This window comes from Thamnophis sirtalis, unplaced genomic scaffold (genome assembly GCF_051295495.1).
Source record: "Thamnophis sirtalis isolate CommonGarterSnake01/CBP01778 unplaced genomic scaffold, rThaSir2_p1.2 scaffold_2, whole genome shotgun sequence".
Classification (NCBI taxonomy): domain Eukaryota; kingdom Metazoa; phylum Chordata; class Lepidosauria; order Squamata; family Natricidae; genus Thamnophis; species Thamnophis sirtalis.
In genome coordinates, this window is record NW_028261382.1 from 32,992,462 (window position 1) to 33,005,002 (window position 12,541).

The window sequence follows — 12,541 nt, forward strand, 5'->3', positions numbered from 1 at the left end:
CCCCTTTTTTTCTGCCTGCGAAAGTCTCAAAGTCCATCAGCTCTGTTCTGACCGAGGCTTCCCAAGAGTATGAAGCCAATTTCTTGTCCCGACAAAAACACCTTTTATTAATTTCCTGTGAATTCTGCTCCTTCCCATTCAGCAAAGTCTTTCCAGGGAGTATTTACGGTCACAGAACTTATCTGGCTTGGAGAGCTGCCAGGATGATCTCTGCAAAACTTTGCAAGGAGTCTCAGAGAGTCACGAACCAATGAAGCGAACTGATGGTCTCCTGCAAACTCCACTCCCCTTTCGGCCAAACTGGTAGTGGTATTTTGGCCTTGGTCGGAGAACCAGCAGCGACCCAGGCTGGCCACGCCCCCCCTCCCTCAGCGGTTCCCCAGTTGCCACTCTCCGGCATGTTGGTTAGTATTTGTGCGTGCGGTTTACTGTAGATTGTTCTGCGCATGTGTGAAGAATAATTTGCATTGAATTGTGTCCGCGGACACAGTGTGCGTCTGTTGTGCATGCGCGGAAGGGTAGTAAAACCGGGAGCAACCCACCTCCCAACGCCGTTCTTTCGGGGAAACCTGCGGTTGAAATCCCAGACCCTTCTCAAGAGAGGCACTCAAACAACATGACAACGTGTCTGGTTTCTCTTTTAATCAAAAAAAGGCTACTTACATCAGCGTTAGTGTGCTACTTCACAGAAATAGGTACAAAATAGACCTCGCCTAGGCAGCTCACACAAACACACCAGTTGTGGAATTGGCTGGAGACGAATCTCCTGACGCCAAACCCCAGCAGAGGATGGGGTGGGGTGGGGGAAGGCTAAAAGTATGTTAGGCGAGAATTATAAAGCCTGACACCCCCTTAATAGCATCTCGGTACGGCCGAGGGACAGCGTGTTGTTCCAAAGTCGGGAAACCAATTTGCCAATTTGGGGTGGGTGGGAGGAGACAGCGCTCACCTGGCTGATCAACAGAGAGAAGGTTGCCTCCAGGACCCCTTAAGCCCCCTTCCTTCCTCCCAACCAAGCAGCTGGAGGTCAAAAAATACACACACCGAGAAAGGGAAACGTAAACAAGCGAACTAGAAAAATGGTCTTCTCAGGGCGCCTGAATTCCTAGAACCATCAGGTCCTAGATAAGTTGGGAAGGAGGAAAAAGATGGGCGAGGGAAGGCGGAATTTCCCCTCTGCCTTCAGGAAGACAATCCTTTCCTTCATAGGCAGAGGGTGGGTGGAATGGGGGGGAAACCCACTGGTGTTAAGGGGTGTGGTTTTTTCTCGAGGGAGTCTTGGACCAAACTCTTTAAGTATCTTCCTGTTAAACAGGCAGGAAAAAGCAGTGGGGTACCCCCTCTTTGGGGGATTCTGGCAGCGCGAGGAAGATGCCGTCCAGCCAGGTGCTTGGCACGTGGCGGCTTGGAAAGGCGGGGTTTTGGTGGGCCGCCCCTGGCATGGGCATCGCCGCTGGATTCGAATTGGGCCAGAGGCTCGCCAAGAAGCAAGGGCCGTCAAGAGATCTCGGAGCAATAAATAAAAGCTTCACGGCAAAATTCAGATTTCCCTGCGCGGCTTTGAGGCGCCAGGAACGAGGGGGGGGGGCGAGCCGTGCCCTTCCCGTCCGTTAAAATAGATTTCCCTCCTCGCTGCCTCGTAGCGGCTGAATTCTGGGCTGAGAAAGAAGCCGTTTTGCAGGACAGCGGCTTAGCCCTATGGGTTTGGTGGTTGTTTTTGCAGTTTTTAAAAGGATGAATTAATCACGCCTTGATCCATTAAGTTGTTTTTTATAAAACAAAACAGAGGTATTTTTCTATCTCCAACCCCTCCTCCCTTGCCTGAATTCCTCCAAGCTCTTTGCAACTGAAACCAAGAAGCTCTCGGAAACAAACCCCAGGTGTTAAAACCGTGGGTTTTTTTCCCCACACCGAAACTTCCACCCCTCCCCCCCAAAAAAGCCTTTTTAAAAACAGAAAATAAGAAAAAAGAACTTCACGGACTTTTTAAGATGAGGGGGGTGGGGGGGAGGTTAGTAAAATGTATAAATCCAACCGGGCTATTTACAAACAATAAATATTGAGGGGATTAGTAAATCTCGGGAAAAACGGGGTTGAGTCTCGTCGAGGCCTTTTTTTTTTTTTTACAAAAAGAAAAAAATATATCTCGAGCACATCAGTCCTTCGTAGTCAGGCTGAAATCAACACAAAAGTGGCACTTGTCCATTCGGGTTCAGGAGCCTAAATTGGGGAGGGGGAGGTTGTGGGGTGGCCTCACACTTTAGACCTCTCGTTTCCCCCCTCCCACAATTCTTCGTCCAATCCACAAACTTTATTTACATGCGTCTGTACAAAAGCTAAGTGTTTTGTTTTTTTTAAACTCCTAGTGTGTTTGACGACTGGAAAAAAAAAACAGGAAAAACAAAATAACCAGTGCTGTTAAATCTTTGGTGCAGGTTCTTCTTAAAAGAAAATAAAAAGGCCAGATAATAATAATAATAATTAAAAAAAAAATTGAGAAGTTAATTATCTGGAGGCTTGGTCTGGCATCCCAAAGGCCACCTTCAGCCGACGAAGCCACCTGCCCTCCTCAATTCCCGCAGGAAATTCCACTCTCCCGGGCCACGAAAGTGCATTTCGATCCCTCTTCCGCGTGTCGAGTCTTCACAAGATACGAAAACGTCCCCCACTCCCCCAAACGATTCCACATCCTCGCTCTGGCGGCGTTGTCCACGGTGGAAGGAGAAGGAAGAAACCCTTTTGAGAAGTTTGCTGTTCGGAAGCCACTCTCCTTGGTTGGTCAACAGAAGATAAGGCAGAAACGGTGGACGGGGAAGTTCAGGCAAGCCACGGGCTGTGAAGGCCTTAGACCTGGAGAGGTGGATTTCTATTTTGTTTTTTTTCTTCTGGTTTTGTAAAAATAGAAAAAAGGCTAAAAATCCTTCCTGGGCCGGAGTGAGAGCAGGCCACAAAACCCAGCAATACACATCTTCTTAAAAGTAAGAACCAACTTCTGCCAACGCATCCCACAAGCGTTGAAGCCTGCAGAGGAAGATGCCACCAATTTCTTGAAGATCTCACCAACGTTCCTAAGTTCCGGGGCCAAAATCCGAGGCTACGCAACTAGAGGCGTCATCGTCTCTCTCTCTCACACACACACCACACCCCGGCGTGGATTAAGACAGAAGGGCCCAGGGAGGGAGCAGGACCGTAACCTGGAGAGCCAGTGGGAGGGAGGGGGGACCCGGAGAGCCCCCACACACCTCCCCCTCCCCAGTTAGAAGATGCCTTTGGCGATTTTCAAGCCTTTTTGTTTGACCCTGGGGAGCGTGGAGCTGGATCCGTGCTTGATCTTGAGGACTTTGCAGAAACCGCGCTTCTTGAGCATGAAGTCGTAATTGGCGGCCGAGTTCATGGCGTAGAAGACGTTGGCGTTGTCGGGGATTTTGAGCTCTAGGAGAGGAAGGAGAGCGTTAGGGGTATCTCCGTTGGGAGACAGAAAGTAGTGCAGTGGAATGTACAGCTAGAGAGAAAGAATGTTGCTAGTAGAAACACACGAATAGAGTTTCAGACGCTGCTAGTGAAAACAAGTAGCTTTACTACTGATAATTGCTTCACAAGCAGTGATAGTAGATAGTAGATATTAGTCCAAACACAATTCAAAGAACAAACAATTGCTTACAGTCGCAGTTCACATTCCAGTCATCAAGTCACCAAGCATAGGACAAGCAGAGAGAGAGAGAGTGAGCTCCCTTGACTGATTCTTATTGTAAAGTTAATTACAGCTGTTAAGTACATCCACTCATTTAAAGCAACAATGACCATTTGTTGTTGTGTATGTGTATATGTATATGTGTATGTATGTATGTATGTATGTATGTGTGTGTGTGTGTATGTATGTATGTATGTATGTATGTGTATGTATGTATGTATGTATGTATGTATGTATGTATGTATATATATATATATAGTGCCTACCCAACACTAGGAGTATACGAGAGAAAGAGAGAGAGCGAGAGGGAGAGAAAGAGAACAGAGACGGAGACAGAGAGAGAGAGAAGTAGAGAGAGGAGAGAGAAAGGAGAGAGAGGGAAAGGGAGAAAGAAAGAGCGGGAGAGAGTGAAGGAGCAGGAGAGAGTAAGAGGGAGGGAGAGGGAGAGAAAGAAGGAGGGAGAGAGAGAGAAGAGAGAAAGGGAGAGGGAGAGAGGAGAGGGAAGAAAGAGATGGAGAGGGAGAAAGAAAGAGCAGGAGAGAGAGAAGGAGCGGGAGAAAGAGAGGGAGGGAGAGGGAAAGAAAGAAGGAGAGGGAGAGAGAGAAGGGGAGAGAGAGAGAGAGAGGCTGCTGCTGTGTTGCAATATTTTCAGGAAGGGCTTATTTTGGGGGGAGGATTTATTTTAGCGCATGCACTCAAAAGCCCGACTGGGCTTATTATCCAAGGAGGTCTTATTTTCGGGAAAACAATAAATAGGAATTTATTGCTATTTATTCCTTCTTAGAATTATTTCGGGGTAGCAATAAATAAAATCGGGGAGTCCCAAAAACGCATGTTGCCAACTTCTGTTTACCTCTGTCTTCCGAGATGATCTGGATGAGTTCATAATCTTCTGGCCGATCGCCGTCCAGGTTGTGTTTGGCCATCGCTTTCCGAATCACCACCGGGGTTTTATCCTGGCTCGTCACCTGGAAGGGTGGAATTTAAAAGAGGCACACACCTTTAGGCACACAGTGAAGAGAAGCTAAGCTCCCATCATTTCATGGCCAAGGCAGTTGCCAAGTTCTCTAGAGGTTGCCCTGATGATGTTACCTAGTTGGGTCACGAAACGTCTGCAAGGAAACCAACAAGCTCAGAGACCACCAAGGACCCCACAGTTCTCCTCCTCCTCTTCCTTCACCTCCTCCCAAACCCCACTCCCTTCTAGCACTGATGATGTTCCCTAGTTGGGTGATGAAAAGTCTGCAAGGAAACCACCACCAAGCTCAGAGAGCACCAAGGATCCCACAGTCCTCCTCCTCCTCCTCCTCTCCCTCCCTTTCCTTCTCCTCCTCCTCTCTCTAAACCCCCCTCTTCTATCACTGATAATGATACCTAGTTGGGTAATGAAATGGCTGCAGGAAAACCACCAAGCTCAGAGAGCACCAAGGATCCTACAGTCCTCCTCCTCCTATTCCTCCTCCTCCGTGTCTTTCTCCTTCTCCTCCTCCTCCTCCTCCTCCTCTCCCTCTCTTTCCTTCTCCTCCTCCTCTCTCTAAACCCCACTCTTCTATCACTGATAATGATACCTAGTTGGGTAATGAAATGGCTGCAGGAAAATCACCCAGCTCAGAGAGCACCAAGGACCCCACAGTCCTCTTCCTCCTTCTCCTCCTCCTCTTCCTCTCCCTCCCTTCCCTTCTCCTCCTCCTTACAAACCACACTCCTTTCTAGCACTGATGATGTCACCTAGTTGGGTAATGAAATGTCTGCGGGAAAACAACCAAGCTCAGAGAGCACCAAGGACCCCACAGTCATCATACAAACATTTCTTCGAGAACGGCAAAGGCTGTGTCTTTGTGGGTGTGCAAGGGGAGAGACAGCGTAAAGACGTGATTTTCACTAGCTGTGCTTCCACCTCAATGCTTGGCGGCTCCAGTCTCATCCACGGACGAGACATTTCAATTTGGACTAGATCAGTGTTTTTCAACCACTGTGCCGCGGCACACTAGTGTGCCGTGACATAGTGTAAGGTGTGCCGTGGGAAAATTACTTTATATATAGTCAATATAGGCACAGAGTTAAATTTTTTTAACATTTTCTAATGGTGGTGTGCCTCATGATTTTTTTCATGAAAAAAGTGTGCCTTTGCACAAAAAAGGTTGAAAAACACTGGACTAGATTATATTATCCCAACCTTCTCGCCTCCGGTAAAGACGGGGGTACCTACCAAAATACTTTTGTACATGTTCCCGTTATCCACTGCCAAGCTGACTCGGATGATACAACAATCATCAATTTGCTGGTTGTAAAGAGGCAACGAGAGGGAGGAATAGCTGGAAATGCCCGAGACGGAGCGCTTGTGCGTACGGGACACTGTCACCGGAGTGGAGGAGACGGACGACGAAGAAGCGCTGCTAGAACTTGAGCCGACACCCGACGTATCCAAAGAGGACAATGAGGTAGATTCCCAAAACTTTACCGACCAGAGAAAGGAAAGACAAGGTTGATTATCTAATCAATGAGGTCTACCTATCCTTCCTTTGTCCTTGCTGGCAGATGTCTTCGTGATGCCTACAACAGGACCCACCGTGGTCCAGAAGGACGAGGAAGAAGTAGAGAACATAGTGTTCCGACCCAGCTCCCCGAACACGACCAGCTCAAAGGTTCCTTTATTAGGAACGCCTCCAAAAAGTTTCTCTCTCACCGCAGGCTAACAAGTCCATCCGTCAGGAAGACAAATAGTTGTTTGCTATATCTATTCATTTCTGCTCCCGCCTTTTATCCCCAGAGATAGGGGAGGCTTTGATAGCAGCATTGGCTCTTCTATCCCAAGGACCGGCCCATAGATTTCCACTGTTCTCCTCTCCTCTGCCACATCTATTCATCTCTGCCCCCTTCCTTTTATCCCCAGAGCTAGAAGAGGCTTTGATAGCAGCAATGGCTCTTCCATCCCAAGGACTGGCTCATAGATTTCCACTGTTCTCCTCTCCTCTGCCACATCTATTCATCTCTGCCCCCTTCCTTTTATCCCCAGAGCTAGAGGAGGCTTTGATAGCAGCAATGGCTCTTCCATCCCAAGGACTGGCTCATAGATTTCCACTGTTCTCCTCTCCTCTGCCACATCTATTCATCTCTGCCCCCTTCCTTTTATCCCCAGAGCTAGAGGAGGCTTTGATAGCAGCAATGGCTCTTCCATCCCAAGGACTGGCCCATAGATTTCCACTGCTCTCCTCTCCTCTGCCTGCTGCACATCCACACATCAGGCATTGGACCCAGCTGTTCCTCCTCTTCCTCATCAGCCACCTCCAGACCTGGGAGCTGTTGACTCTCCATCTGAGGGCTGATGGATGGCCCTCTGGCTCTCTCTCTCTCTGGCAGCTCTCTTCCCCCTCTCAGGTTGCCATGATGCTGACCCTGACCCCCACGCCTTCTCCTCCTCCTCTGATTCGGCTGCTGGAGAGGCTGGCGACTGACAGGCCTCAACAGATAGTTTTGGAGGTAGACTCTCCAAACCATCTCTAAACGTCTTCTATTATCTTCTTCTACCCCAAGTATTTCTTGCCCATCGTATCTCTCCAAAGCACCAAGAAGAACATCTCAATTTCTCAGTTCCCTGGTTGCCCCTGAACCATCCCCACATCAAAGCCCTCCTACCCCCCTGCCGAAATGGGGCGCACCTGCCGCCTGGGCCCCTGGGCACGAGTGGATCCCAGCGAGCCGTGGTCCTGTACCTTCTTCTCTTGAACCTCGGGTGAATCAGGAATGTAGCTGATGTTGATCTCTTCCACGTCAGAGCTGCTGGAACCCGCCGAGGTGATGCTGACCGAATCTGCCCCGTCGCTGCTGCAGAGATACGGCCCGCACTTCAGCTGGTCGAAGGACTTGGAGTGAGAGCTGCCGCTGGCACAGGAATCAGTACTGGGGGCCTGTCGGCTGTGGGGAGAAGAGAGTCAGGAAAAGGACTGGGGGGATTGGATGGGGCTGGCTCCCACCTTGAATGGGAAGCGTGGCCCCGTAATGGATTGTGTGATGATCTGGGGGAAGGAAGGAAGGAAGGAAGGAAGGAAGGAAGGAAGGAAGGAAGGAAGGAAGGAAGGAAGGAAGGAAGGAAGGAAGGTAGGTGTCAAGTTTCCGAAAGATGGCATAAGTGATTCATGAGTCTCGAGCCAAGTTTCAAAAGAAACCTAGTCATTAGAAGCACCACATTGGCCATACCTTATTGCAGTCAGATCTGAGCCTGATTTGAATTATAGCTGAACGTTATCCATGGGAAGGAAGGAAGGAAGGAAGGAAGGAAGGTAGGAAGGAAGGAAGGAAGGAAGGAAGGAAGGAAGGAAGGAAGGAAGGAAGGAAAACATAATTTCCTGTTCCCACATTTCTTTTCCCCATGGAAGGAAGGAAGGAAAAGAAAGAAAGAAAGAAAGAAAGAAGGAAGGAAGGAAGGAAGGAAGGAAGGAAGGAAGGAAGGAAGGTGTCAGGTTTCCGAAAGATGCCATAAGTGATTCATGAGTCTCGAGCCAAGTTTCAAAAGAAAACTAGTCATTTATTAGGAGCACCAGATTGGCAATATCTTATTGCAGTCAGATCTGAGCCTGATTTGAATTATAGCTGAACATTATCCCTGGGAAGGAAGGAAGGAAGGAAGGAAGGAAGGAAGGAAGGAAGGAAGGAAGGAAGGAAGGAAGGAAGGAAGGAAGGAAGGAAGGAAGACCCTATGGCTCCCATACTTCCCACTTACTCGCTCCACCGCTTAATGATGCCCGTGTTCTTCTTAGCTTTCAGCGTGTTGCTGGCTGATTCCGACAAGGGTTCAATTTCACACGAAAGGCCATAACTGAAAGCAAAAGGAAGAGGGGGCTGTAAGCATAGAGACCCACTTGTAGGAGATTTGGCCTAGTGGCATTAGGCTAGAAAGCAGGAGATGGTGAGTTCTAGTTCCACCTTAATCACAAAAGCCAACTGGGTGACCTTGGGCCAATTACTATGAGACTGTGAGTTCTAGTCCTGCCTTAGTCATGAGAGGCAACTGAGTGACTTTGGGCCAATCACAGGATGCTGGGAGTTCTAGTCCTGCCTTAGGCATTAAAACCAACTGGGTGACTTTGGGCCAATCACCAGGAGGCAATGAGTTCTAGTCCTGCCTTAGTCATGAAAGCCAACTGGGTGACCTTCGGCCAATCACAGGATCTTGGGAGTTCTAGCATTAAAACCAACTGGGGGACTTTGGGCCAGTCCACCTCCCTCAACTTTCCTCCCCGTGAACAAAAAAATTGGAGGGGTGGGGAGAAATAAATAAACCCACAAAAATCTTCATTTGCCGCCCTCTTACCTCTCGGCTTCACTCAGCCGTTCCACCCCGTGAAACCACGTCCCAAAGCGTTCGTCCTTCTTGAAACTGTAATTATTGCAAGCCGATTGGAGCAACTTGATCTGGGCGATGACTTCGAACTCCTGCAGGAAAAAAACCCAAATGTTCTCGCGTGTTCGTGTTTAAAGGGGAAAAAAAAGAGGGTTAACCATCCAGGAAAAAGGATGATTAACTTTGAGAGCCAAAAGGATCTGGTTTCTATAAGAAAAAATTAAATTAAGAGGGAGAATATGGAGAATAAAAAGAAGAGGGCTGAAATGTAAAACGGAAATACGATGTAAAATGTAACATGCATAACAGAAGATGGAAAGGGGGGGGGGGGACCAGGACAACCCATTGTTCATAAAAGAAGTTAAAATATGTAACAAAAAAATTAATTAAAAAACTTGGTTTGTAAAAGAGAAAAAAGAGGGGAAATTCCACCCCCAGAAACATGACTGTAAAAGCAAGGGTGGATTTAATCAAACTTTATCAAAACATTCCTTCTGCAAATGCCAGCCAGTCAACCAAGTGCCTCTTTGGGAAGTGGTCACTCCAAATTTCTAAGTTTGAACCACTTCCTCCCTCTTTCTGCTCGGCTTACGATGATTCACTTAGTGGCCGCTGAAAGAGACTGATGACAATTTTTGACACTTAAGACCATGGCAACATTCTTTGGGGGAGTCACCTGATCAAAATTCGGGCACTTGGCAACTGTCTCATATTTATGACGGTTGCAACATCCTGGGGTCGTGTGATTTCCCCCCTTTTACGACCTCCTGACAAGCAAAATCATTGGGGCAGACAGATTCACTTAACAACAGGGATTCGCTCAGCCACCGGGGCAAGAGAAATCATAAAATGTGACAAAAATCACTCAAGGGCCTCGCTTAGCAGCAGAAATTTTGAGCTCAAATTGTGGTCGTAAGCCAAGGATCAATTGGCGTAGCCCTTAAGCCCGGTGCGTGGTGACAACTGCAATCACAGATATCTTACCTTCCTCCTTTTCTCAAAGTTGATCAGGCCTCTCTTAAAAAAAGAAAGAAAAAAAAGCAGATCATTAACATCCCAAGTCAGCGCGATTCATAATTTCTAAACATCAAAGAGATGTAAAGGTTCCCCTCCCACATATGTGCTAGTCATTTAAATCAGAGTCCAAGGCAAAGTTCCAAAGTTGCTCTAAGTTCCAATTTATTAAAAGAGACATGTTGGCACATCTGTGGAAAATCCAAATCTGAAAGCTTCCCGGTTTTCCACACCCAGTTGAAAGTTCAAGATCTTGCCCCCGCACCCACAAGTCCATCCCATGGTCCAATCTCCCACTGCCATGCTGGCAGCTTCCACCCATCCATTTCCAGTCAGGTGCAGAGGCAAAGGATGACCTTGGCTTTCTAGAAAGAATGTTGTTATGGCTACATATCATCTAACTCTGTACAATCCCATTTTCCCACCATAGAAAATGCATAGTAGAATGATAGAAAGTGTGGCAGGCCAAAGACCCAAAAGAAAAGATGGTTGCAGGCCTGACATAAGTATTAACTGACATGGTGATCATTTTTATATATTTGATTTGTTCCTATGGTGATCGTTTTTGTATATCTTGTTTCAATTTTCTTCTTTATAACCACTATTCTAATGGGAAATCCTTCATAAAAGTTATTGCATCACATTCTCAATTAAACTATCTTTCCATTGATATATAATCATGGTACTACTCCAAAAAACAGTGGTGTTATTAGCTAGTTTTAGAAAATACACTTTTCCCAAAACGTTTCCACAATATTGGCCACTACTGTGAGCACCAGGGGAGTCCACCAGGGGGCGCTGTGCCCTCTTTTGGCTTCAATCTGGGTGGGGCAAGTCTCTCTAATCAATCAACCAAGCAATTACGTTTTTGTGCCTGTTTTACAAAAAACAACACAATGACTTCCCCCCCCCCACTCACCCAAAGCATCAAATTTAAAAAAGGAAAAAAATAGAGAAAGAAACATAAATCTGTCCGAGGATGGAGATAAACGAAGCAACAAAATTAAAATTGTTCCTTACAATATTTTTTTTTTTAAAAAAGGGAAGGAGAACTAGGATAGAAGAAGAACCTACGTCTAAATAATCCTTCATGGCCGTATCCAGCATCACCAGGTCGGTCAAGAAAGTGCCCAGGTAAGGAATCGTGCCCTGCATTACGCCCTGGTGGAAGGAAAGACTCAAATTAGGAACAGGCAGAGAGGCAGGAGAAAGAGCATACGTAAAAGGAGATAGATAGATAGATAGATAGATAGATAGATAGATAGATAGATAGATAGATAGATAGATAGATAGATAGATAGATAGACAGACAGACAGACCGACAGACAGACGGATAGGGAGACAGATAGGGAGATGGATAGATATCAATAAAGAGATAATAGATATAGATAGATAGATAGATAGATAGATAGATAGATAGATAGATAGATGAATGATAGATAGATATGGAGATAGATAGATATATGGATAGATGATAGGTAGGTAGGTAGGTAGGTAGGTAGGTAGGTAGGTAGGTAGGTAGGTAGGTAGATAGATAGATAGATAGATAGATAGATAGATAGATAGATAGATAGATAGATAGATAGATATGGATGGATGGATGGATAGATAGATAGATAGATAGATAGATAGATAGATAGATAGATGATAGATAGATATGGAGATAGATAGATGGATAGATAGATGATAGATAGATAGATAGATAGATAGATAGATAGATAGATAGATAGATAGATAGATAGATATGGAGACAGATAGACATAGATAGATAGATAGATAGATAGATAGATAGATAGATAGATAGATAGATAGATAGATAGATAGATAGATAGATAGATAGATCCTCACCATTTCTCGTTGCTGCTGCAGGCGTTTCTGAGCTCTTTTGGGGTTGATCTCCAGTGTGGCAAACTTGGAAGTCCCTTCCTGAAAGTTTAGGAAAGAACAGGAGGAAGTCAAGGTGAATTGAGCCAACTTTGAACAAGACATGGTCTCCTGCAAACTCCATTCCCCTTTCTCCCCTCTTTTATTCCCTCTGGAAGGGGCCATTCATCGTCCACCTGTGGCCTTCCTCCCAAGTCGACCTCTGTTCTTTAACTGCTCCCTTCATCTGGCCACTCTGCGCATGCGCACACTGGGAACAGGCTCCAGCTGTTCTTCTGCCTCACTGATGTCTGACTCCGAAGGCAGCTGATAATTGGCATACGGCCCTGCCCCCCCCTCTGCTTCCGACACAGAGTCCTCATCCGAGCCTTCCCCAGACTCCAGGACTGGCCCAGGTTCCTCCCCAACCTCCTGTCCAAATCTGCTGCCAGCTGGTGGGCCACACAACAGGAATGCAGCTCCCCTCCTCATATTTTGGGCAGCCCGAGTGGCACGCAGCTGGTTTATTTATACCGGTAGTCCTCGACTTAAAATCACAATTGGGCTCCAAATTTCCGTTTGCTAAGCGAGACACCTGCTCATTGGATTCTGCCCAATTTTACAACCTTTCC

The 12,541-nt window shown here is 46.8% G+C and overlaps 1 protein-coding gene across 1 annotated transcript in view; it reads right to left on the minus strand.

Moving 5' to 3' along the window:
- Positions 1-627: 627 nt before the first annotated feature.
- Positions 628-12,541, minus strand: part of RALGDS (ral guanine nucleotide dissociation stimulator) — a 65,528-nt gene continuing 53,614 nt past the window's right edge. Inside the window, 9 exon segments of the mRNA XM_087704677.1 lie at positions 628-3,432; positions 4,545-4,659; positions 5,901-6,146; positions 7,405-7,606; positions 8,412-8,507; positions 9,003-9,124; positions 10,017-10,045; positions 11,117-11,207; positions 11,895-11,972. Coding sequence (XP_087560803.1) covers positions 3,257-3,432; positions 4,545-4,659; positions 5,901-6,146; positions 7,405-7,606; positions 8,412-8,507; positions 9,003-9,124; positions 10,017-10,045; positions 11,117-11,207; positions 11,895-11,972 — 1,155 coding nt within the window. The 3' untranslated portion in view covers positions 628-3,256.